The sequence below is a fragment of the Dreissena polymorpha genome, chromosome 15 (genome assembly GCF_020536995.1).
Source record: "Dreissena polymorpha isolate Duluth1 chromosome 15, UMN_Dpol_1.0, whole genome shotgun sequence".
In the NCBI taxonomy this organism is placed as follows: domain Eukaryota; kingdom Metazoa; phylum Mollusca; class Bivalvia; order Myida; family Dreissenidae; genus Dreissena; species Dreissena polymorpha.
Window position 1 is genome coordinate 66709987 of NC_068369.1, and position 27765 is coordinate 66737751.

At 36.1% G+C, this 27765-nt stretch overlaps 1 protein-coding gene across 1 annotated transcript; it reads right to left on the minus strand.

The window, feature by feature from the left end:
* Positions 1-1527: 1527 nt before the first annotated feature.
* On the minus strand, positions 1528-27748 carry LOC127860675 (endothelial differentiation-related factor 1-like). The gene is made up of 5 exons (XM_052398913.1): positions 27555-27748; positions 19997-20048; positions 11850-12010; positions 7027-7120; positions 1528-2138 (listed from the first exon to the last, which is right to left on the minus strand). Exons 1-5 carry the CDS (start codon positions 27630-27632, stop codon positions 2080-2082), a joined length of 444 nt encoding a protein of 147 aa, XP_052254873.1. The 5' UTR covers positions 27633-27748; the 3' UTR covers positions 1528-2079.
* Between the last annotated feature and the right edge of the window lie 17 nt (positions 27749-27765).

Sequence of the window (27765 nt, forward strand, 5' to 3'; positions counted from 1 at the left end):
AACGAACTATTCAATATTTTTGAGCGTGATTGTTACTTTAACACATAACTAGTGTTCATCATAGCAATAGCCAAAATTTCAACGCTAGATGTGGTCTGGTAACATAGATTTAACGCGATACAAAATGCTCGTTTTTGTTTGTGCCACAATTTATTCCATGTGAATTTCCCACCAAGATATCCATATATTTTCAAGCGACATTTTCACGAGAACTAAGTTTTAATTCAATCACTTCAATGAAGAAGTAGTTTGCTCCACAAATTTATAATAACTTTGATGGCAACCATGCCTATGGCTCAAATCAGGGGCACATAACTCAGGATCAAGTTGAATCTGGACTTTAAAATTGGGCCTTATGTATCTACACTATATGGTAATGACATATTTCAAGATTCAATATAATCACTTGAGAAATGTTGAATTACATTGCTCCACAAACTTAATACATTTTATGTTTCTGACAAAATAGAACACTTAGCTCAGAATAAAAGCTCAGAATAAAATTGATCACTGTGCCTGAAAATTCCACATATATAATTCATGGTGAAAACATTGTTCAAGTTTGATTTAATTGCTTGAGAAATGTGGGGAAGGTTTGCACCACAATGCAAGTAAATTTTATGCTTCTGAAATAAGAGGCTTAATTTAGGAGGCGTTTAACTTAGGAATGTATGTGGATCAAAAAGTGTCTTGCATATATCTATTCTACATTTTGATAATTTAATTGCCAGAACAATCAAAAATAATTTTGTTTCATAAACTTGCAAATTAGTTTGCTGGGTATCGGTAAAGTTATAAGACTGACATGTCAATTAGCCAGTTGGATCAAGGTACTAAATAGCATGAATTATACCAGCCATAAGGTCTGGAAAGTGTTTGACAGATTGGCCCATAGACTAAATTTGTTGTTATTGCTATCATCAAAATAAACAATTAGACCAAGCAAACAGAATAAAACCAAAACACCCTTCAAATAACTTTCTAAGGCACTACATATGCGTAAATATATATATCTTCGTGGTAAAAGGTAAAATAGGTATCTAAGTGGTAAAGGGTTAAATACATATCTAAGTGGTAAAGGGTTAAATAAGTATCTAAGTGGTAAAGGGTTAAATAAGTATCTAAGTGGTAAAGGGTTAAATACATATCTAAGTGGTAAAGGGTTAAATACATATCTAAGTGGTAAAGGGTTAAATAAGTATCTAAGTGGTAAAGGGTTAAATACATATCTAAGTGGTAAAGGGTTAAATAAGTATCTAAGTGGTAAAGGTTTTAGTACATATCTAAGTGGTAAAGGGTTAAATACATATCTAAGTCGTAAAGGGTTAAATACATATCTAAGTGGTGAAGGGTTAAATACATATCAAAGTCGTAAAGGGTTAATCTGAGAATCTGGCCAAGCCAGGTTGAAAACCTACAGGAACTTATTTGTATCACTGTTGTGAAAGCCATTGTTTTCAATATACAGCAAGGTAGTCACATCATTATTGCCCCTTAGATACAAAGTGAACAAGCAAACAAGACCAGTAAATAAAACTGATTTATTGTATATCTGCTGCATCAGCTAAATTACAGACACCTTTAATGCATGAAATGCCAACAAACATTCCAAATGGTAAAGTATAAAATACGTGTATGCCCAAGTACCATGCGATATATCGTGAACCATATTCCTAGTAATATCAACAAAATCTTACAATCTTCACCAAGCAATTTACACTTGCATAATAAATTAATAATGCAGAGCAATCTTGAATGTTACATGTTACTAGAAAATGCTTGTTTTTCACTGACAAATTATAACAGTAAATCGCTATATATTTTGTTCCAGCTTTCTCCACAAATTATCAGCCTTAAATTCATCCGAAAAGAAAAACACTTAAAACTGCAAAACACAAACCAAATAAACAGACGTACACAAGATTAAAACAATTTTGAACACATTCAAAAAAGAAAATATTGAGGATGTTTCTCTTCCATTTTTAGGCGCATGTGAGTGATAGAAGCTCTTGTTTCCATGGAGCCCTGACAATTGGTTTCCATGTTAACTAGCGTGTGTTATGCAACCAATGCAGCAGATTATTTCTCTTTGCGGCCTTCGAGGGGTTGTCCCTTATCCTTTCCTCTCAGTTTGACGCCTGAAACACAGTAAACACACCTAGAGCTTTGTCACAAATTTGACTAATAACCCACACTTACTTATCCAATAACCCACACTTACTTATCCAATAACCCACACTTACTTATCCAATAACCCACACTTACTTATCCAATAACCCACACTTACTTATCCAACCTCCACGCAGAGATTTGACTAGAACCTGCAAAGCTGGATCAAGTCCCTGCCTTCATAACCAACCACTTTATGATAGCCGAACCATGTGGTACAATAATTTTTCAGTTGTTATTTAAACTTTTTTTAAAGTTAGATAAATTAATTTTTCATATTGAACCTAAACTTACATGTATACACAATTTTCTAAATATAAAAGGATACTACTTTTCAAAATATAACATTTAAACAAAAATATCAAATCATACCAAATCGGGTAGGATTTTCTTGTGATGGCAGAGATTGTATGAGAGAGCAAGGAATGACAACTCTGCGTGGAGATTGTTATTATTAGCTAAGTTCAAGGGCAAATAACTCAGGAGCAGGTGTGAATAATCATTGTGGATAAAAAACATTATCTAGCTAATCTTGTCAAGATTTACTGAGAGATCTCAGACCGCCACAAGTGCTTCTAAAAAAGCAAGGAGGAGCTACATGTAGACCAATCTGAGGGGGAGGAGCTACATGTAGACCAATCTGAGGGGGAGGAGCTACATGTAGACCTATCTGAGGGGGAGGAGCTACATGTAGACCAATCTGAGGGGGAGGAGCTACATGTAGACCAATCTGAGGGGGAGGAGCTACATGTAGACCAATATGAGGGGGAGGAGCTACATGTAGACCAATCTGAGGGGGAGGAGCTACATGTAGACCAATCTGAGGGGGAGGAGCTACATGTAGACCAATCTGAGGGGGAGGAGCTACATGTACACCTATCTGAGGGGGAGGAGCTACATGTAGACCAATCTGAGGGGGAGGAGCTACATGTAGACCAATCTGAGGGGGAGGGGCTACATGTAGACCAATCTGAGGGCATTTTCAAAATTTAACCCTTTGCATGCTGGGAAATTTGTCTTCTGATAAAATGTCGTCTGCTGAATTTCTAAAATTAGCATTTTCTTCGATTTTTTTTCAAAGAAGACTATCAGAATAGCAAACAGTTTGGATCCAGATGAGACGCCACATTTGTGTGGCGTCTCATCTGGATCCAAACTGATTGCAAAGGCCTTCAAAATTCGGTTCACGCACTGAAAGGGTTAAGGAATTTTTTACACCTTGGTATTTATGCATACCGTAATCGTTTATCCCTTTACCACTTAGATACGTATTTTGATGCATTTGTTGTCCCTCAGAAAGTAAAATTTAATTAAAGACCTTTCTTACTAGATTCAAGTTTTAAAGACTTCATTTCCAACCCTAAGATACTAATGAGCAGCAAACAGCATAAAGCCTGAACTGACTGTGAGTTTCTCGCACGCTGTTCTGGTTTTATGCTGTTTGCACATAGCAATTTTCCCTTTGATTCTTAGTGGGCAAGGGGTTAACCATTACAGAAGGGCATGAGGCAGGACGCAACAAGCAGGCTCAGCGTCCTGCTATTAAGATCAAGATCTTTCCCTCTGTGATAAGACACTTTATGGTGATGATATTTAAAACTTTATTTAATCTCTTAGAAATGAGGAAGTAGTTTGCTTAATTAAAATAGATTGGAAAGCAATTTCATGAAACAAGCACATCTGACCTGTTCCTTTGACCTGATGACATAAAACTTAATACCCAGTATGTTTTTTTTCCACTCAAGTAAAAATTATACCAATATGCAGGGATCATATTTTTTCGGTTTTGTCGGTCCTAGACCGATTGGGGTCATAAAAGACCGATTGATAATCCCAAACAGTCAGTCCAATTCTGTTTGCTAAAATTCCCATGTCATGAAATCGATTGCGAGTTACATACACAGTGCACATGCTAACACACCCTAGCTAGACATGGCGCGGCAGAGGCCGACGCGTATCCCCACGCCGCAAGTTTGACCCAGGGGCGCCCCATGGTCGGTAATGGGTCCATGCATAGTTGAGATTGACCATATTGTCATATGAGAAGTTCAGTATCAATTAGAAGTGAATCGGTGTAATAATGAAGAAATTATAGTAAAAGACAATTTTGGGTGGGTGTGGCCTATTATGGGCGGGGCGCCCCAGGGTTGGTAATGGGGCCATGCATAGTTGAGATTAACTGTATTGTCATAAGAGAGGTTCAGTAACAATTTGAAGTGAATCGGTGTAGAAATGAAGAAATTATAGTAAAAGGCAATTTTGGGTGGGCGTGGCCTATGTGGGCGGGGCGCCCCAGGGTTGGTAATGGGGCCATGCATAGCTGAGATTGACCGTATTGTCATAAAAGAGGTTCAGTATTAATATGAAGTGAATCGTTTAGAAATGAAGAAATTATAGTAAAAGGCAATATTTTGAGTGGGCGTGGCCTATGTGGGCGGGGTGCCCTATGGTTGGTAATGGGGCCATGCATAGCTGAGATTGACCGTATTGTCATAAGAGAGGTTCAGTATCAATTTGAAGTGAATCGGTGTTACGTAAGAAATGAAGAAATTATAGGAAAAGGCAATTTTGGGTGGGCGTGGCATATGTGGCTGGGGCGCCCCAGGGTTTGTTATGGGGCCATGCATAGTTGAGATTGACCTTAGTGTCATAAGAGAGGCTCAGTATCAATTTGAAGTAAATCGGTGCAGAAATGAAGAAGTTAATGTAAGATAACATACAACAAGGGACAAAATTGTCACAAAACCAGGTTTTCATTGTGAAAAAAAATCTGATAAAGGGAGACAACTCAAACTGAACTTTTGAAATAAACAAACAAAATTAACCCCCTTTGTAAGTTTGTTTTAAAATAAATCTATTTTTAGTCGTGGCGACCTTGACATTGGAGATATTGACGTGATTCTTTCGTGCGACACACCGTCCCATGATGGTGAACAAATGTGCCAAATGATTTTAAAATCTCATAATGAATGACATAGTTATAGCCCAGACAAGCTCATTTATGGCTATTTTTTACCTTTGAACTCAAAGTGTGACCTTGACCTTGGAGATATTGACGTAATTTTTTCGCGCGACACACCGTCTAATGATGGTTAACAAATGTGCCAAATGATTTTAAAATCTCACAATGAACGACAAAGTTATGGCCCGAACAAGCTTGTTCCGCCCGCCCGCCAGCCAGCCAGCCAGCCTGCCCGCATTCGCCAATCTAATAACCAGTTTTTTCCTTCGGAAAACCTGGTTAAAAATGAGTGAAAATCTCTGACCCGGCCCCGCCCCAACCCCCATAACTTTTGACCCAGGGGTCAGATCAAAATTCCGTCACTGTCACCATCGCACATATGCTCATAGCTACCATGTATGTAAGTTTCAAGGTTGTAGTGCTAATAGTGTAGGAGAAGCAGGTGGCCAGGACGGACAGACGCACATCAATACAATATCCCCACTTTTTCTCCGAAAAACGTGGGGATAATTACATTCTTATCTTGATAAGGTACGATAAACCAATCGCTGCAGTCTCTAAACCAGTCAGGATCAGTTTATAGCACGTCAGACCAAGAATCAAAAACTTGTGATCAGCGGATTAAAGATGCGTCCGAATTAATGGAGGTGGTCGAAAATGTTGCAAACTGTAAAATTCGCAAAACAATTTATGAGCCGGTAATGTACATATCGATCGATTTTCGGTGTCATTGTTATCACTGTGAACTGTAATAAATTTCAAAATATTTGAGATAAAAATTAAAAACGATTATTTGGTTTTGTTATTGTCAGTAGCAAACCTCCTCACAGTCATTTGTTTGTATATATTATAACGTAATTTTTCATGATTTCAGATGTAAATTTTCGGATACTTTTTCCCAATTTAAATCCAGACAGATTGATGTTGCGGAAAATATGATCCCTGCCAATATGTATTATCATAGTTAAAAGCATTCACAGAACATTGTGTGGAAACCATCTTCCTGCTAAAAGATTTGACATATTGACCTCTAAATAAATGGGCTTCATCCTTTCCCCCAAGGTCACCAACGAACCAATATACATGCTCTAGGTCAAGTATGTTCTAAATATCATGCAGAAACCAATATCTTGATCCAAGCTCATCTGACCTTTACCTTCCACCTAAAGACCTAAAAATCAACATGTGTTTTCTTTTCCAGCCATGTAACCACTGTATCAATTTGCATGATGATCATTAGTCAAAGAATTCTTCAAATATAGTGCCAAAACATATTTCCTTCTACAAGCCTTTATGATCTTAGCCTTTAGTTTAGTTTAAACCTACTTACTTGAGCTCAATTGTATCGCAAGCCAACGGCTCATTTAAAGCGCTCATGAGTCCGTTTCCTGGGAATAAAACCAGTACTTGGTGTCTTTTGGGGGTGAGGTGTCTAAAGAACTCTCCCAACTTGGGTATCGAACCATGAACTCCTGGTCACTGGGTGGAAACCTTATCCACTACGCCGAGGCGACCATCTCATCTTAGCCTTTGACCAGGAAACCTCAAAATCACCCTGAAGCTTTCCTTTCTCCCAATATACAGTTACTTATTTGCATGATCATTGGTAAAAGTTTTCTAAAGATATCACGAGGAAACTAATTTATTGCGACAAGTACTGTGACGTTTTCCTAAGACCTGTTTCCATCAGAATTGATATGCATCGTAACCATCAAACCAGTTAGCATGGTTGTAGGTTAAAGCGTTCTTTGGCAGAAACAAATGGTCTTCAGTAATTCCTCACAACCTACTATCACATTGACAGGCAAAGCAATAGTGGGGGGTATAATAATTTAATATTAATCGATCTGAATGGTTTGGTATGACATATATTAATTACAAAAGTGTTTGCATACCGAGGTTGCGTTCCAGTTTGGATATGATCTGCTGGTTTGGGATAGCCTTTCCCGCCTCATACTCATTCACAACTTGGGGCTTCTCACAGATTTTCTGAAATCAGAGTATAAATAATGTATTGAAAATGCTATTACATGACTGTATAATGACTAATAGTACATGTAGGGCTTTCCTAAGATTTGGTATCTTTTCTGAAAATCAGGTGTTTAGAAAGATTAAAAAGAAATACCGGTACACATCTTCAATTCAAAAACATTATTAATATTTTTTCACCATAATTGAAACTTTTTATAGTCATATCATAGCTAACAACTGGCATAGGTAAAATAAGTAAGTCACCTGGTAAACTATTGGCTATGGATTCCCAGGGTATGAGAACAATACTTGAACAGATGGCTAAGTAATGATAGGGCACTGGCCTTGCTTAACAAAACTTTTTACACAATTATATAAAACTTACAAACACAATCATTTAACAAGATTTCCATCACTATGAAGTGTAAATGTGTCCAACCCGTGGACAGTCGCAGCTTATGTATTAATTTGGCAAGGTTGGGTGCCACACACTCTTGCTTACTGTACCCTTTCCCACTCAGAGCCAAAGTGGAAATGGCTATGTGCACACAGTAACTCGCAGGCTGTTCAGGTTTTATGCTCTTTCCTGCTCATCAATAACTAAGGGTTGGAAATGAAGCCTTTAAAACTTGAATTTAGTAAGAAACATATTTGATTAAATGTAACTTTCTAATGGACTACAAATGCGTCAAAATACTTCAATCTAAGTGGTAAAGGGTTAAAGGGATCTGTTCACGTTTTGGTTAATTGACAAAATTGAAAAAAGTTGATTCAGATTTGCAAATTTTCGTTTTAGTTATGATATTTGTGAGGAAACAGTATTACTGAACATTTACCATAGTCCAATAAAGCCATTATATGTATCTTTTGACGATTGGAAAACCTAAAAATTATAAAGCAGTGTTTTTGTTTCAGTTTTGGGGGAAGGGGGTCGGGTCCCCTGGGAGATGGAAAATTCGCGCGTTAATGGGGAAAAGGGAGAAATTTCGATGCTTAGCTAGTAACAGTACAAAATCAAGTTTTAACACTATAATTCACCATACAGAGGGAGAAAAACATAATTCAAACTCTTTTATTCATTAACATGTTATGTTCATGTTCATAGTTCAACATTTCTGGGCTTTTCAGCGAATTTATCAATTATTCTGGTGACATCCTCTTCACCAAGTCTCTCCGTGTGCAGACAAAGTCTGATAAGGGACTTCAGTGTAGCTTCCCCAAGCCTGTTTCTCTGTGGCGTGCAAAGCAGGTTGAGCAAACTAAACAGTCTTTCAACACTCTCTTGACCGGACGTTTCTGGCGTTTCACTGCCGGCATTTGAAGAAGACTGACTTTTAAGTTGTACTTGTTTGAAAAGAATATCAATTTATTTTTAAGTTAAAACAGCTTTGTCAATTTTTTTACAATAGCTTTTGTTGTTGTGCGACATGTTGGAATACGTATGGTTTGCGGTAGATATCGTAAAGCGAAAGTCGTGATAGTGAACTATGTACGGTTTGCGGTAAAGGCTAAAATAAAGTAAACACGCGGATGCAGTTCAGGAAAATTGTAGTAAATTCGTAAAGAAAGTCGTATTTAAATGAGGTACATGTATTGATTAAAATTGAATAACACTTCCGAGAGAGGAATTTTAAAAATATTTGGGGGAAAAATATATACTCTAAAGATGGGGGAATGGGGCCCAATAACCGAATATTTCATTAAAAAAAACACTGTAAAGCGTTGCAACGCGAAACGATTGAATAATTTGAAGAGTTCTGTTGTTGTCGTTTAAATTTACGAAACTACGAAGATTGCTAATATAAGGTATAAAATACTTAAACTGTGTATACCCAGCGGAATAGCCGAGAGGGCTAATGCGTTTTTACTTTAGACTTACTCCAGGTCTCCGGGGGTCACTGGTTCGAGCCCTGGTACTGGCTACTTTTTTTTCCTTTTTTAAATTTTATTCTTGATTTTTTACTGGAGCTTTTTAGATCCAATGTTTACATTTATCAATTTTAAGAATTTAATGACAAACTTCAAAATATGCCAAAATCTGTGAAAAGGCCCCTTTAAGTACTTTACACAGCTAAAGAAAATAGACTTGACATGATCAATCCCAGATTATTATTATTCAACTGCATTTGCTTAAAATGTAGCCCCAGATTAACCTGGGAAGTCCACACAGGCTAATCAGGGACGAACCTTTTGGCGCGGACAGGATATGAGTTAAAAGAGCCTTCTTTAAAGGAAAAATTCCATATAAGTGGAAAGTGTTGTCCCTGCTAGACCTGTGCAGACTGCACAGGCTAATCTAGGATGACACTTTTTTGGCGTAGCTGATTAACGTCACTTTTGACCTTAGGTGACCTTTAGGTTACATTCATAAAAATGCCCGTGGCTACCCACGAATGAATACACTTCATTTAGTCCATTGGCTGATTTGAGAATACCACCAGAACATTGGAAACATGGCCGCGTCTTTCTAACACTGTTTTACTGCGTGTTCAGCATGAAACAATTTTATCTCTTATGAAAAGGCATGATAGAGAGAACAGTTTTACACTCAACTCTTCACATCAATACAATTTGTGCGTAGATTCTACATCTTCGTCAGTTCGCGGTTATGTGTGTGAATGTCAGAGTTTATATACAGGTCATCGCTGGGTCTTCACGAATACCTTATGTTCTGACAGGAGTTCGCGGCCAGTAAAAAAATCGTTATAATAAAGATGCTATAGGGTGAACTATGTGAACTGGAATTTTCTTTAGACCAAAAAGATGTTAAATGAAGATATCCAGCGATATAATTATGGTATGTCAATAATAGATTCTTAATGTGTTTTCAACAATACCATGATAAATATTATTTTTAATTAATTTAACAAGAATTATTCCACCATATTGACTTATGTATTAAGCATGAGCACGATGATTCTCGATACTGTTAATACTCGAATAAAATAGCAATGCCCGACAAACCACTTAAACTGGTTTGTTCGAAGAACGCGCGTATAAATATTTAAAATATGTACGGATACTTCGCGTGTGGCCGGTTGGCTCATATGTTTTAATTTCACTTCCATTTTTCTTTTGGTTTTCTGTTTTGTATCTGCACAGAAAGACATTCGCTATCCTTGATCTCATTCATTGAACTCTTTACCTTTCATAAACTCCAACCACAATAAACGCTGTATATCTTCTTTAAAGATATATCATGTTACATATGCACCAAGCTCTGTTTTCACAGAGATTGGCCTTATAACACTTAGCCAGCTCTTTTTTGAATCCATCCCTTGGTCTGGACCACCTTTGAATCCATCCCTTGGTCTGGACCACCTTATGTATAAGGTTGTGAGCCTAATGATACATGTAATGCTAAATTAAAATCTTTACACAGCTAGAAAACTAGACTTGACATGATAAATCACAGGATATGCAAATGAAACATTATAGCACATACAGTAGCGAGCTCTTTCTTGTTCCATCCCTTGGCCTGGCGCTTAACCTGTCAAGAGACATGACTTTTGACTTGTCTACAAACAGGGCGAACAGGGGTGACCTTTTGTCTGGACTGGATTTTTGTTTAAAAGAGACTTTTTTCACACAAAAACTTCATTTAGCCTGTTCTCACTGTGATGACACTTCACGCACAACGCCACATGCATTATGATCAGTTTCCACAGAGTGTGGCTCTAGTATAATTGGCAAGGACAACAGTCATATGCTTTTGACAGCTTTTGAATAGTCAAGAGACAGGGTTAGACTTAAGTAAAAAGCTGCAAACTATTCTTACAGGGTTCGACATTAACTTTTTTTACAGCAAGACCGTTGGACCAGCTCCTCTTAAAATGTACTTGCCCGAACCTGATGTCTACTAGACCACAAATGACATAGCAAATGAACACAATTGTGTCATGTAACTGTTTAATCAGGATTTATCAGTAAATAATCAGTGAACAACATATTTTTTTATGCATAGAGTAAAACAATAAAATAAAACTTTTTTTTGCTTTTCTCCGTCAAATTCAATCCATGGGAACTGAATCGATTTTCCATCTAGGATAAAATTGGTGTTTTCGTGTTTCTTCATATTTACGTTTCGTGTCAGTTTAAGCGTCGGATTCTTTTTTATTAACTGATTTGTAGGACGAAAATCCGAACTTGAACAAAGCCATTCTTTAAATTACCTTCTCTTGTCTGTTACGCAAAAATGTTTACATTGACAATACCGATTTTTGATAGAAGTCGTAAAATCATGCTCTACAGTTTTACGACACTGCAGAAAATCATTAATATTCATGACAACTTGACCAATGGAAACAAGCAATTTCTGCAGGAAGCTCTCCTTTGCGTCAAAAATAGCGATGAATCATGTGAATGCTCCGCGTTTATTTAAATACACTAGTTTTGTTTTAATGTAAATAACAGATACGAGAGTAATTTTACACATTAAAAATAAAGGTTTTCACAGCAGTTAGTTATAGTTATATGAATCAGTATAGATTTTTGTATGTACGACCAGTCGGACAAGCTAGACCGCAGTTTTACTAGCCCGACCACCGATCTTACTAGACAATGTCTGTCGGACGTGCCTTAGTGTCGAACCCTGTCTTACAGTGGGCAGCTCTTTTTGTGTCCATCCCTTGGCCTGGCGGGCTTGCTGTATGATTTTTGCAAGTTTGAAAGTACTTTACACAGCTATAGAAACTAGACTTAACATGATAAATCACAGAATATGAATCTGAAAATTAATTACACTTACAGTGGCGAGCTCTTTCTGAGTCCATCCCTTAGCTTGACGCGCCTGCTGTATGAGTTTGGCAAGGTCTAGAGGGACGTGCTCATGATGGAGCTCCTCTGTCTCCCGGTCCAGCTTGGCTGTGTTCTTGGCCGCAGAATGCTGCTTGTTCTGACCCCCAGCAACTGAAGGCAGACAAATGCAGTCAGTGACATTGAGGATATTGTTGTGTGATTTCACAATTGCCTATTGACCCAACAGATTTTTGTTCAATTTCGGTAAAGGCTTTTCTAAGGCTTCCTAGATGTGTGACACAGGTGCGGCATTTGGACAAATCAATAAGTTGGATTTAGAGGACTTGCTGCTTTTTTTTAAATTATACTAGGACAAAAACACATCAAAGTGCAATTATTTAAGAAGGATACAACAGCTCAATATAAAACAAAGTGAAACACTGCCAAAATTGGTAGAAGCCAGAATTACTTGCTTTACAATTATCTTCATACAAAAGTTAGTCAGACCAGCAGTTAACACTTTGCATGCTGGGAAGTTTGTTGTCTGCTGGCTTTCTATAATTAGCATTTTCTAGGATTTTTTTTCCAAAGAATACTATCAGAATAGCAAACAGTTTGGATCCTGATGAGAGGCCACATTCTGTGGCGTCTCATCTGGATCCAAATTGTTTGCAAAGGCCTTTAAAATTCAGTTTTCAGCGCTATAAGGGTAAAGTATGAGTTGAAGGTGAAAAAAATTGGGACTATTGTATAGTGGAAACAAGACAAATTGCCATAATTCTACCAACACTGGTTTCAACAAAAAAATCTTTTTTTAACAATCATATTTGCATGTAGCAGGTCTTTTTTTCCCATGTTTGTGAAGCAACCTTGGTCCCCTCATTTAGTGAAAAAATGAGACCTGCATTATTCAAATTTGTGAAAAACTGAAACACTATCTGTTCAAAATTTGGAATAAATGAGTCTGGAACTTTTTAGAGTTCTGAAAATTTGATCTTGAGTCATGAACTTCTTTAAATTGTGAAAATTTTAGTCGCAGAGTTTGAAAATGTGGGAATAAAGCTCTGCATGGATTAATTCATTCAAATGTAAGAGTTTGAGAGAGATCTACCAAGCATTTCAAGAGGAGTTGAAAACTACAACATTTTGGATTCAATATTTCACAGTGGAAAGACACAAAGGGCCATTATTACATGTGTAATTTGTGAAAGTTTGAACCTGATCCAACTAGAAATAATAAAGGAGTTGAAAAAAAGCTTTGGGATACACATATGAATAGATGGACAAGAGCAATGATTTGCTAATGCCTCCAACTTTTTGGGTTTTAACCATTTCCCTCATCAGAAGCAAAGTGAAAATGGCTTTTGCAACCAGCATAAAACCAGAACAGACTGCGAGTAACTGGCAGTCTGTTCAGGTTTTGTGCTGTTTGCTGCTCATCAGTAACTAAGGGTTCAACATGAAACCTTTAGAATTGAATTAAGTAAAAAGGTCTTAAATTAAACTGAAATTTTTTGGGGACTACAGATGCGTCAAAATACATATCTAAGTGGTAAAGGGTTAAACCATCATGAGTCACAACTGACCTGTAGGATCTGAGAGTCCATCAGATAAAAAATATGGTCGTTTATGTTACTCATTACTTATTTATGTTACTTTTAAAAATTAGACCTGTTTTTTGCCATGACTATATCATTTTTTATAGGGGGGGGGGGGTCAGTAAGCTTTAAAGAAACAACAACTTCAAATCAATATTTATTGTTTATTTCTCACTGTATTGTAAGAATTCTTCCAACATCTCAAACTGAGGGCAATTAGGTGATTTTATGACACAAATATGCCCACTCCCAACATTATTAGACCCGTAAATCTCCAAAGAATCAAACAAATTTGGGGCATTTAGCTGGGTCTCTTTTGATTGCTTTGACTTAAACTTGGATATTAATAGTTGTTTTTATTGCAAATGCTCTTAAACAAGGGCTGTAAAACATGCATGCCCCCCATATGGGCTCTCCGTTGTAGTGGCAGCCATTGTGTGAATATATTTTTTGTCACTGTGACCTTGACCTTTTACCTAGTGACCTGAAAATCAATAGGGGTCATCTGCGAGTCATGATCAATCTATCTATCAAGTTTCATGATCCTAGGCATAAGCGTTCTTGAGTTATCATCCGGAAACCATTTTACTATTTCGGGTCACCGTGATCATGACCTTTGACCTAGTGACCTGTAAATCAATAGGGGTCATCTGAGAGTCATGATCAATGTACCTATGAAGTTTCATGATCCTAGGCATGAGCGTTCTTGAGTTATCATCTGGAAACCATTTTATTATTTCGAGTCACCGAGACCTTGACCTTTGACCTAGTGACCTGAAAATCAATAGGGGTCATCTGCCAGCCATTATCAATCTACCTACGAAGTTTAATGATCCTAGGCATAAGCGTTCTTGAGTTATCATCTGGAAACCATTTTACTATTTCGGGTCACTGTGACCTTGACCTTTGACCTAGTGACCTGAAAATCAATAGGGGTCATCTGCGAGTCATGATCAATCTACCTATCAAGTTTCATGATCCTAGGCCTAAGCGTTCTTGAGTTATCATCCGGAAACCATTTTACTATTTCGGGTCACTGTGACCTTGACCTTTGACCTAGTGACCTGAAAATCAATAGGGGTCATCTGCGAGTCATGATCAATCTACCTATCGAGTTTCATGATCCTAGGCCTAAGTGTTCTTGAGTTATCATCTGGAAACCATTTTACTATTTAGGGTCACCGTGACCTTGACCTTTGACCTAGTGACCTCAAAATCAATAGGGGTCATCTGCGAGTCATGATCAATGTACCTATGAAGTTTCATGATCCTAGGCCCAAGCGTTCTTGAGTTATCATCCGGAAACCACCTGGTGGACGGACCGACAGACCGACATGAGCAAAGCAATATTCCCCCTCTTCTTCGAAGGGGGGCATAATAAATAATCAAGGTAGTCTTAACATGATATTTGCTAGTGCTGCAACAATACGCCAAATACTGTATTGCAATATATTGCCAGTTCAAAAACCCGTATCGCAATATATCGCAATATATTGCTAACTTGTACCAGAATTATAACTTGTCAATTACCCGATAATCCCGTATACTCCAGTTTTAAAGCAAATTCTGGTAAATATTTACTATAAATGTGCTCAAGAATAACAAGAAACACAAACATTCGCAAATTTTCTTAAGTATCAAAAATATTATGGCATTTGTTACTATTTATAGATGTGATGAAATAACGTCCTACTGGGACGTTTTTGTTTTCACTGAACACGCGTAATTCGCCTGACGTGATGTTCCCGTTTTTATACAACACAAAATACACCCATACTTTCCATGCATCTGCATAATTTTCGCAAGTTTTTTATTGAGACAAAGGATAAAGCACTTTTTATTTGACGCTATTTTTTATTGTCGCGTAAGCATTAAAAATTGGAAGCGTGTTACCGAAATTCGGATTACAAATTAAAAATGCTCAATTCAGAATCGAACGAAACATTCACAGTTGTGCGCAATTAATTAAACGATAATCTGTTCAAAAGCATCGAACGAATGCTCCCATGTAACAACGCTACTCCGTATAATACACTTTTTAGAATGCTATTTTTACGTAAAAATTTATTTACACCGCTTTGCTTTGTTTACCTTGATATCGTTATTTCGGATGGCTTTTCTGGACGAAATGTGAATGCATTTTTGTAAAATTTTCGTACCGGTATGATGAAAATCGTATCGCAATACAATATGCGGATTGCGTATTGCGATATATACCGATATACCGGTATATTGTTGCAGCACTAATATTTGCTAAGGTTCAACTCTTAGAGCTGGATAGAGTGGATAGGGAGATGAACTGAATGTTTCAATGTATTACCGTATATGTCCTTATGGACGCGCACTGCATGTTTTTTTCAAGACCCCTGCTTGTTAAATTCCAACCACTATTACATATTCCTCACATTTGAACAGTGTAAGATTTTTATTACCTGCCGCTAACAACATTGTTTAATCCAATCGAATGACATCGTGATGTCCAATTTAACGCAAATCGGCCGTGGATCCCATTTTATTTTTTATCGACTTAAATATTTCCCCATTAAGAGTCGCGCACCATTAAATTCAGTTTGACCCGGTATTTCGCGCCTTCATTGCGTCTAGTTGATAAGTATTTATTTTAAACAATACACCTGAACGCTCAATACCATACAGTTGGCGTCATCGGCGTAAAGTGCAAGTGCCACCCATGACAACGTCCTTTCACTGCTGCCTAGCACCCGAGTTACACGCAGTCCTCGAGGAATATACATAGACAAAATATATAATCAATAATGAACAGTGTAAATGGTAATTGCTTAACAGAAAAAGCGTACTCATTCCGTTTTGTTTTGAAATCAAATGCATGATTATCATACACGATCACGATAACCAAGTTTTGATACTAGGCACAGTACAGACTATGATAGCGCTGGTCATTAGACCAATTTCATTTGTTTGTCTGTAATGAAAGAAGAAACAAGAGATGTGTTCGTCAGAAACACAATGCCCCCTATTGCGCCGCTTTGAAAAAAAATTTAAAAAAAATTTACCTTTGACCTTGAAGGATGACCTTGATCTTGAACTTCCACCACTCAAAATGTGCAGCTTCATGAGAACGCCGCTTTGAAATTTTTAAAATTATTTTTGACCTTTGACCTTGAAGGATGACCTTGAAGGATGACCATGACCTTGAACTTCCACCACTCAAAATGTGCAGCTTCATGATAACGCCGCTTTGAATTTATTTTTTTTCGGCGTAAGCTGCATAAGCCAGCTTTTCACCTTAGCCTGACCTTTGTAAGTGTCCAATAAAATTCCAATAAAATTTCCCGCGGCTAGGTACGAATGAATACACTTCATTTATTCCATTGGCTGATTTGAGTATACCACCAGAACATTGGAAACATATACGCGTCTTTGTAACACTGTTTTACTGTATGAAACAATTTTATCTCGAATGAAAAGGCTTAATAGATAGAACAGTTTTACACTCAATTCTCGACATCAATACAGTTTGTGCGTACACCTTTTATTTTCAGAGTATTACCAGCGCAAGAGCGTTTATACTTAAAAGGCTATGTTCTCATATTTAGTACTTACTTCCTTATTCCTGTCAACATGTTAACATGTAAAAGTATAAAGAGCAATGGAAGCGAGGCCTCACTTTAAAGCATTGCATTTCAACCCGCGAGGTATATCGGGTCAATTCGCGGACATTCAGAGTTTATATACAGGTCATCACCGGAGTTGGCGGCCAGTAAAATAATCGTTATATAATAAAGACGCTATCCGTGAACTAGGTGACCTGGAATTTTCTTTAGACCAGAAATATGTTAAATGAAGATATTCAGCAATATAATTATGGTATGTAAATAATAGATTCTTAATGTGTTTTCAACAATACAATGATAAATATTATTGTTGATAAATTTAACAATAATTATTCGTCCATATTGCCTAATGTACTAAAGTGATATTATGAGCATGTAACAGTTTATAGGTGTCTATCGCAACCGTTGATTATTTTTTATGTTTCTACTTCATATACACTTATATTAATTAATGCAGCATCATCATACTAAAACAATATACCAGAAAGAGAAAAATAATGCATTTGAATATCAACCGTACTTTCGTTTGACAACTGATCATGCGTTTACGAGTTGAACCTAAATTTAGTTTTAGTGCAGATTTGTTCATACGACACAAAGACACGAAATTGTTTTACGGATCATTTCAGCTTACAGGACTGGGTGGGTCACGTAAGAATATCGAATATAAAATATATTTTTATAAACAACTGGTAGCAAGGTGAGTTGCAGATAATTAATCAGTAACCACATTTTAACTAACTATTTTGACCTGTTAATTCTTTTCAGCTCAATTCAACAGTGCAAAATGCCCATAATATCACTTTAAGCATTAGCACGATGATAATTGATACTGTTAATAATCGTATCAAATAGCAATGCCCGACAAACCACTAAAACAGGTTTGTTCGAAGAACGCGCCTATAAATACGGATACTTCTCGTGTGGCCGGTTGACTCATATGTTTAAATTTCACTTCCATTCTTCTTTTGGTTTTCTGTTTTGTATCTATAGGTTTATGACCAGCAATATGTTATAATGTAAAATAAGCCGCGAAAACTCCCCGTAACATCCCGTACTGCGTGTGATGCAGCTAAGAACTGCACAGAAAAAGACATTCGCTATACTTGATCTCATTCATTAAACTATTTAAGCCGAATATCTTTTTTAAAGATATTTCTTGTTACCTTTGACCTTGAAGGATGACCTTGACCTTAAACTTCCACCACTCAAAATGTGCAGCTTCATGAGAACGCCGCTTAGAATTTTTTTGTTTTTTACCTTTGACCTTGAAGGATGACCTTGACCTTGAAGGATGACCTTGACCATGAACTTCCACCACTCAAAATGTGCAGCTTCATGATAATGCCGCTTTGAATATTATTTTTTTACCTTTGACCTTGAAGGATGACCTTGACCTTGAAGGATGACCTTGACCTTGAACTTCCACAACTCAAAATGTGCAGCTTCATGAGAACGCCGCTTTGAATTATCTTTTTTGTGACCTTTGAACTTGAAGAATGACCTTGACCTTGAAGGATGACCTTGACCTTGAACTTCCACCACTCAAAATGTGCAGCTTCATGAGAACGCCGCTTTGATTATTTTTGTTGACCGTTGACCTTGAAGAATGACCTTGACCTTGAACTTCCACTACTCAAAATGTGCAGCTTCATGAGATACACATGCATGCCAAATATCAAGTTGCTATCTTCAATATTGAAAAAGTTATGGCCGATGTTAAAGTTTTTGGACGGACAGACGCCATATATTTGACATTTGACCTTGAAGGATGACCTTGACCTTCACTTTTCACCACTCAAAATGCTCAGCTCCATGAGATACACATGCATGCCAAATACCAAGTTGCTATCTTCAATAGTGAAAAAGTTATGGCCAATGTTTAAGTTTATTTCTTTGACCTTTGACCTTGAAGGATGACCTTGACCTTGAACTTCCACCACTCAAAATGTGCAGCTTTATGAGATACACATGCATGCCAAATATCAAGTTGCTATCTTCAATATTGAAAAAGTTATGGCCAATGTTAAAGTTTTCAGACGGACAGACGCCATTTATTTGACATTTGACCTTGAAGGATGACCTTTACCTTCACCTTTCACCACTCCAAATGTTCAGCTCCATGAGATACACATGCATGCCAAATATCAAGTTGCTATCTTCAATGGTGAAAAAGTTATGGCCAATGTTTAAGTTTTTTCAGACGGACGGACAGACTGACATACACACAAACACACATACTGACATACACACATACTGACATACACACATACTGACATACTGACTGACGGACAGTTCAACTGCTATATGCAACCCTTCCGGGGGCATAATGAAGCAAGTCTCTATGATTTATCACTCACCTTTGCTGACGACAATAATTATTATTATTATTTGTAACCTACGTAGTATACTCGCACGGTAGCATATTAACTGTGTTACCGTGTTGCAAACAAAATGGCAGCCAAAAATAATGTTTTCAGATGTTATGTGCCACTCTTTAATGGATTACGGGCTACATTAATCTTATCTAATGGTTTCGATAAATTCCGATGAACCCCAGATAAGACGGCATGCGCGTCTATTAGGGCATCAGCGTCAATAAGGACATATACGGTATTATATCAATTATATATTTTTTATACCTTCATTGGGGGAAATTAAGGCAGCCATTTGAGAAAATGAACACTTTTGGAGATAGGGAATTGCTTCAAATGTTGCCCGTAATATGACCCTTTAAAAAACTGATAACTGACATCAGAAATGTAATAACCATTGGTGTTTTTACATTACTGGCACTTAGAAAGTTGTGCATTTTTTAAAGACATTTTTAATTACAGTGTTACATTTTATTTATTACCTCAGATAATCTGATATACTCAAGTCATACATCCTGAATCTCCATATTGCAGTTTTGAATTTTCAAAAGAAATCACACACAATTTATGAGTAAGAACAGATGCACTTACATTTTTTCTCTGTATCTATAGCAACACCTTGCCTTTGAGCTGCACTGAGGGCCTGCAAATAAACAAACATTATAAAGGTTCCCGTAGAATTTTTCCAATGAGTGTAATATTTTTCGGACATTTTTAAATATTTGTATTTCTTAATATTTTTTTTAATAATGTCATTCATTTAAAAAATACTAAAGCATTTTCAAGGAAATTCTATTGGTTTTCAAAATAAATAACTTAAATTTAAGGTAAAAATATATACTGTTCACCCGTTAAGTCTAAAATGCATGTTTCTTTATATTGGGGAATTTCATGCCAGAAGAAAATCCGATTCAGGACCGAGATAATGTATATTTTTAGCTGCCTGTACCTGTATATTAAAGCAGATGAAGTCAGACAGAAACTGTCTTCAAGCTGTCACAATGTTCAATAATGTGTATTGTATTGATTTCAGTTAATTATAATGTAACTTCATTAGTGAAGTCTTCAAAATGTCACGCTACCATATGTCTCCAATGTTGGCCAATAATTTATTTGAATTCTGATACAAATATAAATGTATTGAACATTTTTCTTTTATTTCATCATTAAAAAAACTTCTGTCAATGTGAACAAACTGTGTTCCATGTAAATCATTTAATGCATCTTTTTTCACACATTCACACAAGTGTTATTTGCTTTGTTTGTATGCACAAACTTGTACAGAACCCAGGGTGCCTAAGTGCAACCTCTAGCCTTGATCTTGAACATTTAGAAATCTGTCTCAAAATAAAAGGTTGTGGAAAATACTCTCAAAGCAGTACATTTTAAGATTATATTTAACACAATATATTAATTGATTAAATATTCAAGGTTTTTTTCTATTTTTGTTGGTCCTTCAATTTGTGAAAAAATTGTTGCAAAATTTTCCAACTTATAAAAAATAAATAATAGGATAAAATAATATTTTAATGATCTGGACACTTCTTCTTTCAAAAATAAAACAAATAAAACAAATTTCTTTCTAGATATCCAAACATAGGAAATTCAAACTAATGTCAATATATTGTATTGCTTACGTTAAACATTAAAAATTTGGTCTTTTTTGTCATTTGGTTTGAAACATTAGGTATTCATCTTATTAAAGTAATCTTGTGAGAAATGTGAACAATATATTTTTCATTGTTTAAAACCTTTGTCATCAACAATCTTGCCATGTTTCATGTGTATAGGATTTCATACAAATCATTAAAATTTACAGTATTTGATACTACACCGATAATGCATTTTATTTAAATGCATTTAAATTGATTTTCAAACAAATAGATCACACTTTAAACAGACTTTATAATTATAAACATTTATTTTATGCTTTCCGGTGGTTTATAAAGAAATATCAGTGAATTAAACTGATAATTTCACTGTTTCAAACAGTGAAAATTATCGATAATTTTCACTGTTTACTGTGAAATGACGTCATTTTTTTAACGAAATGACGTCATTATTTCAGCGAAATTCTATAGTTAAACTCTTTAACAATGTATATAAACTGTGGAAAAAAGCCTAAAATAAAAAGAAAATTTGTTGGATTCGGTGGATTATTGATTATTATTCACTTGTGATCATAGAAAATATATATTTTCACTTGTGACTGCGCCACTCGTGAAAATATTATTTTCTATGATCACTTGTGAATTAAAATCGATAATCCACCGAATCCAACAAATATCCTCTATATTATAATAACAAGTGGACTCCATTTTTGCACTTGTCTCGTATTTAGTCATCACAACATCACTAATGTGTTTCTCACTTCAGGCCGTGAAACATTCACTCGACCGCTCAAGTTTGCGAGTGAAGTTGACAATCTGGTTTGTTAAATACTCGACTGCATGACCGGGCGAGTGCTTTTTTCAGTTGAGAAATGTAAATTTAGTTCCAAATCTCCTGCCACATCGATACAAATTTTGAACTATTTTTCGAACGAACAAAAAAAAGGTTCACAAAGAAACAGCACTTTCGTTTTGACAATGTAAATGATGTCACAGGCACAGTAACAATAATTCTCGATGGTTGCACTCGTTTTGTAGATGTCAGTGCTCTTAGCTAATCAATAAATAGTGAACAAGACAGTTAAATATATTGGTCATTCCGTGAAGAATAAATTTTCATTTTAATGAAAATATCAATAAAATAAAAAATACATAACTGGTTTATTATAATACCTCTTATATTTAATTATAAATAAACAGAAAAAATTAATTCCTAATAAACAGAATAATTCATGATCAGAAGCCTTAGCTAAAATTTATCATACTGTACCCATTTTTTCAATAAAGCATGTCTTTCAGTAGAAATTCGTCTGAAATATTAAAACTCAGCATGGAAAAGGGTACTTTTCATATTAAAATATCTGCAAGGTGATGGAGACAGGGAAAACGAGAAGAAAAGAAGCAAGCTACCATGGAGAATTTCATAAATTGCAGACTCTGCCACTAGGCCCACTACTTGATTAACTGTATTTTTTTGTTTGTTTATTACGATGAGATAGAGCCAGATAATAGTTCAAGTTTAGAAAAAGGTTCTGGTTGATAATTACTATAAATATTAGGGCTGCAACAATATACCGGTATATCGGTATATATCGCAATATGCAATCCGCATATTGTATTGCGATATGATTTTCATCATACCGGTACGAAAATTTTACAAAAATTCATTCACATTTCTTCCAGAAAAGCCATCCGAAATAATGATAAAAAGGTAAACAAAACAAAGCAGTGTAAATTATTTTTTACGTAAAAATAGCATTCTAAAAAGTGTATTATACGGAGTAGCGTTGTTACATGGGAGCATTCATTCGATGCTTTTGAACAGATTATCGTTGAATTAATTGCGCACAGCTGTAAATGTTTCGTTCGATTCTGATTTGAGCATTATTTGTAATCCGAATTTCGGAAACACGCTTCCAAATTTGAATGCTAACGCGACAATAAAAAATTATAGCGTCAAATAAAAAGTGCTTTATCCTTTGTCTCAATAAAAAGCGCGCGAAAATTATACAGACATGTAGAACGTCGCATGGAAAGTATGGGTGTATTTTGTGCTGTATAAAAACGGGAACATCACGTCAGCTGAATTACGCGTGTTCAGTGGGGAAAATGCCCCGGTTGGACGTTATTTCATCACATCTTTAAATAGTAACAATTGCAAAAATGTATTTGATACTTAAGAAAATTTGCGAATGTTTGTGTTTCTTATTATTCTTGAGCACATTTATAATAAATATTTACCAGAATTTGCTTTAAACTTGGAATTTATGGGATTATCGGGTAATTGGCAAGTTATAATTTTGGTACAAGTTAGCAATATATTGCGATATATTGCAATACGGGTTTTTGAACTGACAATATATTGCAATACGGTTTTTGGCGTATTGTTGCAGCACTAATAAATATAGATATTTTTATTGTTAGATGAAGGGCGAGATGACTAAAGTGAAGGGATTGTCAGGCCTACAGGCCCTGCAGGGCGAGTGGCTCTGGAACATTTTTTTCAAGGCCTGCACTTTCATCATTTGACAGGTTCATCATCCATTTTCGTTTTAAAAGTGCATGGTTTTATACTTATATTGATTTATTGAAAGTGACTCCAAATTTGAACAAACCCGGCTCACCATCCAATTCTGATTTTTTATTCACCTTTTTTTCATAATAGAACATCGAGTTTTTTTGAAACTACTAAACTTTTAATATTTTAAATGCAATGGTATTTGATTGGTAGAAGTTATATTTCTTCACTGGTTTCAAATTATATCCAGCGTGGACAGTCTGACACTTAAACTGCGTTTTTAAAGAGCTTGTCCAACAGCACGGCTGTTGGAAGTGACCTTATTTTACTCCTCATATTTGTTATGGTTCAAGGCCCAGACATGCTCGATTCACAAGAAGCATTAGCATGGCCCTCCCTGAAATCATTTAATAGGCTCAGACCCATTTACACATTCACAATTCATGTTCACCTTGTGGCCATTAAATTGAAAAATCCTGAGCTCCAATGGAGGATTGAACTTGGATCTCCAGAGTGGAAGACAGGCATTCTAACTCCGTTGCTAAGGTGCTAAACCAACAGCAAGGCTGTTGGAAGTGACCTAATTTTACTACTGGTTCAATCCTCAATTGGAGATCAGGATTTTTCACTTACATGGCAACATAGCTAAGATGAAACGTGAATAAGTGTAAGGGCTTTAGATCCATGCGGATTCAAAGCTCATTGAAGCAGGTGTGTCTGGTAAAGCTGGTAAAAGTGTCTGCTTATCATTCACTAGCATCAATGTTCAACATCGCTTTTTGAGCTCAAAATCCCTTTAACATTTTTCCACTCAGAAGCAAAGTGACAATGGCTATATGCAAACAGCATAAAACCATGCTGTTTGCTGCTCTTCAGCATCTAAGGGTTGGAAATGACGCCTTTAAACCTCCATAAAGTCGGAAAGGTCTTTAAGTAAATTAAAGTTTCTAAGGGACTACAAATGTTTCTATGTACATACATGTATCTAAGTGGTTTAGGGTCAAATATGTACCTCAGTGGAAAAGGGGTTAAAAAGGTATCTCAGTGGTAAAGGGTTTAATACATGTCTTAGTGGTAAAGGTTAAATACCGTTTAAATTACGTATCTAAGTGGTAAAGGGTAAAATAGGTATCTAAGTGGTAAAGGGTAAAATACGTATCTAAGGAGTAGCAGGGGTGGCAAAATCAAATGTCCGAGTTGCCCGAGTCGTACATTTGCTTGTCTGGGCAACTGATTTTTTTCAATTTAGTTGTCCGTGGACAACAAGTTTTTTAAAAGTCGGGTCCAGGTATACAAAAAAATACATTGTATTAAACCCGTAATTAAGTTTTACAAAACCGGATGTTGACATGCGATTACATTGTCAGTGCTATTTGCGGAGCAATCAAGCTAATATACGGGCACTCTCCTGCGCATTGATCTCCCTTATTCTATAAGAGACCAGGAGCATGCCGCATTTTAAACGTTCGGCCCGACTGTTAAACAGTGTACAGACTGGTTTCTTTATTTTTACAATCATACGGAAATAAATAGTATCAATCTAAGATAATCAAAACACGGTCTACCTTGTTATTTAAGACGACTTTAATGGTAAAGATGAAACTTTTTTTTTTAATCTTCAACAACGGAGCAGAAACCCGAAGCTTTGAGCAGCCCACCTCCCAAAAAACTAATTTGATTATGATAATGATAAAAATATGATCTAAGTAAATGCCCCAGAACTTTTCAAGAAATTTGGCTAACAGATTTTCAATGGTTACCAGTTTATATAATCACATTGCTACCAGTAGCGGAGCCTCAGTCTGATGAGGTCCACATATTTGACTAGTTTAATTTGTTAAGATTACAATGTACTTATGTTCAGCACATGTTTTAATAACACTAGCTTCGCAAGATTTAAAGTTTGAGAAAGTCTTTACATTGTTTACAATATCCTCGAATAGGTTGGCCTAATTGAAAAAACGAAAACTTCCGGTCTACTTCTACGAGTCAACTCCAGCCGACAATGCAAACGGACTGTCACATGTTTAAAAGCGAGTTTGGGACCAAATAAAGGGGTTTAAAGGGGGCCATGAATTCGGAATAGTAGAAAACATACAAATTAAGGTGTGAGAAACATTATACACGAGTGTTAGCTGTTTTGGTCTCATTTCCAGCGATTTTTCGTAGGTGACAGTTGCGTTGGCATCTGTCAATATTTACTGAACTGCGCGTGCGTGACGTCATCTTAACTCTCGCGATTCGAGACAAAAACAAATGTCACCGGAGTTCGGGCCTTGGAGGATATACTGCTATAATGAATGTACCATTTAAATACAATAATAAACAAAACAAGCAAATCATACTCAGTTTGATATATTCCACATTATTTTACATTAATCAATAAATGCGTTTATAATTTATATAAACATTAACGGACAAGTGTAGTTCAGCAACGGGCAAGTTAAATTTCCTAAATGGTTGTCCGTGGACAAGTATAGTTTTTAGATTTCGCCACCCCTGAGTAGGGTTAAATAGGTATCTAAGGGGTAAAGGGATAAATAAGTATCTAAGGGGTAAAGGGTTCAATAGTTATCCTAGAGGTAAAGGGTTAAATAGTTATCCTAGAGGTAAAGGGTTAAATATGTATCTAATGGGTAAAGGGTTAAATACGTATCTAATGGGTAAAGGGTTAAATACGTATCTAATGGGTAAAGGGTTAAATAGGTATCTAAGGGGTAAAGGGTTAAATAGGTATCTAAGGGGTAAAGGGTAAAATACATATCTTAGGGGTAAAGGGTTAAATACGTATCTAATGGGTAAAGGGTTAAATACGTATCTAAGGGGTAAAGGGTAAAATACATATCTTAGGGGTAAAGGGTAAAAACATATCCAAGGGGTAAAGGGTTATTTGAAAGAGTCAAAGGAGTGAGGTTCCCATCAAAAGTCATCAGCATGATCAGTGTTTGTTTTTATTAAACACAGATACTCACATGAAAAAATGGATGATTGGCTAAATCAGGAAAGTATCAATTTAATGTACTGACAGTGTTTGTTATGAATTGTATTTATCGCATACAGGGTTTTTTCTGCACTGTCTGCGCCTCCGGACAACGGAGGCATTCCCAAAGCAAACGGACCCGTTCCCACTCGAATTTTGATTACATATTTCCCAATTCCAAAAAAAGAAATCTTTCAAAATCGTTAAAAGTAAACATAATTTATATCGAAAGAGTGACTTCCCTTCATCCGCGACATAATTAAGCCTTTAGCGACTCAGATTTTAGCAGGTGTATTTGCCGGATGCATCTGCCAATATTGACAGCGATAAGGTTCGAACTGTTTCGCATAATAACAAGTATATAGAGCCGCACAATACACATTCTAGTCCAAATCTGTAGACGCTTATTTTCAAGCATGGCTTCCCATAACGATAAGTACTACAGCAGTGTTGCATTGGAAAAGGGATCAACATATGGCGGTGTAGATTTGTTGGATTTGATGGTGCTAATGTAATGAGCTGTGAAGTATCAGGTAAAATGATATAGTCGTTAAATAGATTAATAATGTAGCAGTAAAATAAATGTTTTGTTAAATGTAACTGGCTTGCCTATTGTGGCTATGAGTGGAAGAATCCAATTTGAAATAATAAAATTTTATTTGTATGTGTTGTTAATTTCTGTCTAATGTTATTTTAAGAAAGCAAAGAAAAATCATGCTGAGACTTGTGTGACTTACTTACCTGTTACCAGTGTTTGTTTTTGAAGACAAAATAACAAATAAAAACATGTTTTTTTTGTATAACCACTTACTTATTTAAGCATGATAAAATTCCCAAATTGACCGTTTCATCGACTCGAAAATTCCCAAAATGGACAATTTTGTCGATAAAAATTCCCAATTTGGTCAGACTCCTTTTCCCAAAATAGGCAGAAAAACCCCTGGCATAATTACTTAACAGGAATGTATGGACCCAGATGTTACGCTAAACTATCCGAAATAAGTGTCCGAAATTATATCTACTACGTAAAAAAACAGCGACCTGTGGTGTTTTAAGGGTTCCACTTTTTGGCTGTCTTCTTCCAATGTATTTAACTTCATCCCAGTCCGCTTCAGCCATGATTATTTTCTAGTTTTTGTGACAAATATTGCCGCAAAACACGACCCAAATGTTTTTTGCTTTTAGTTTCACAACTATGTGATGTTGTACTGTACGGTGAGGTTGTGTTGCAGGTTACACTCCACTCAGCGAT

What these genes read in the sequence shown, in the direction of transcription:
- LOC127860675 (XM_052398913.1), bottom strand. Translation starts at nt 27,632, where the DNA reads ATGGCTGAAGCGGACTGGGATGAAGTTAAATACATTGGAAGAAGACAG. An exon ending in TATAGATACAGAGAAAAAAT is followed by an intron (nt 12,011 to 19,996) that starts GTAAGTGCATCT and finishes GTCTGCCTTCAG; the next exon opens with TTGCTGGGGGTCAGAACAAG. An exon ending in CTCAGAAAGAGCTCGCCACT is followed by an intron (nt 7,121 to 11,849) that starts GTAAGTGTAATT and finishes CTCTGATTTCAG; the next exon opens with AAAATCTGTGAGAAGCCCCA.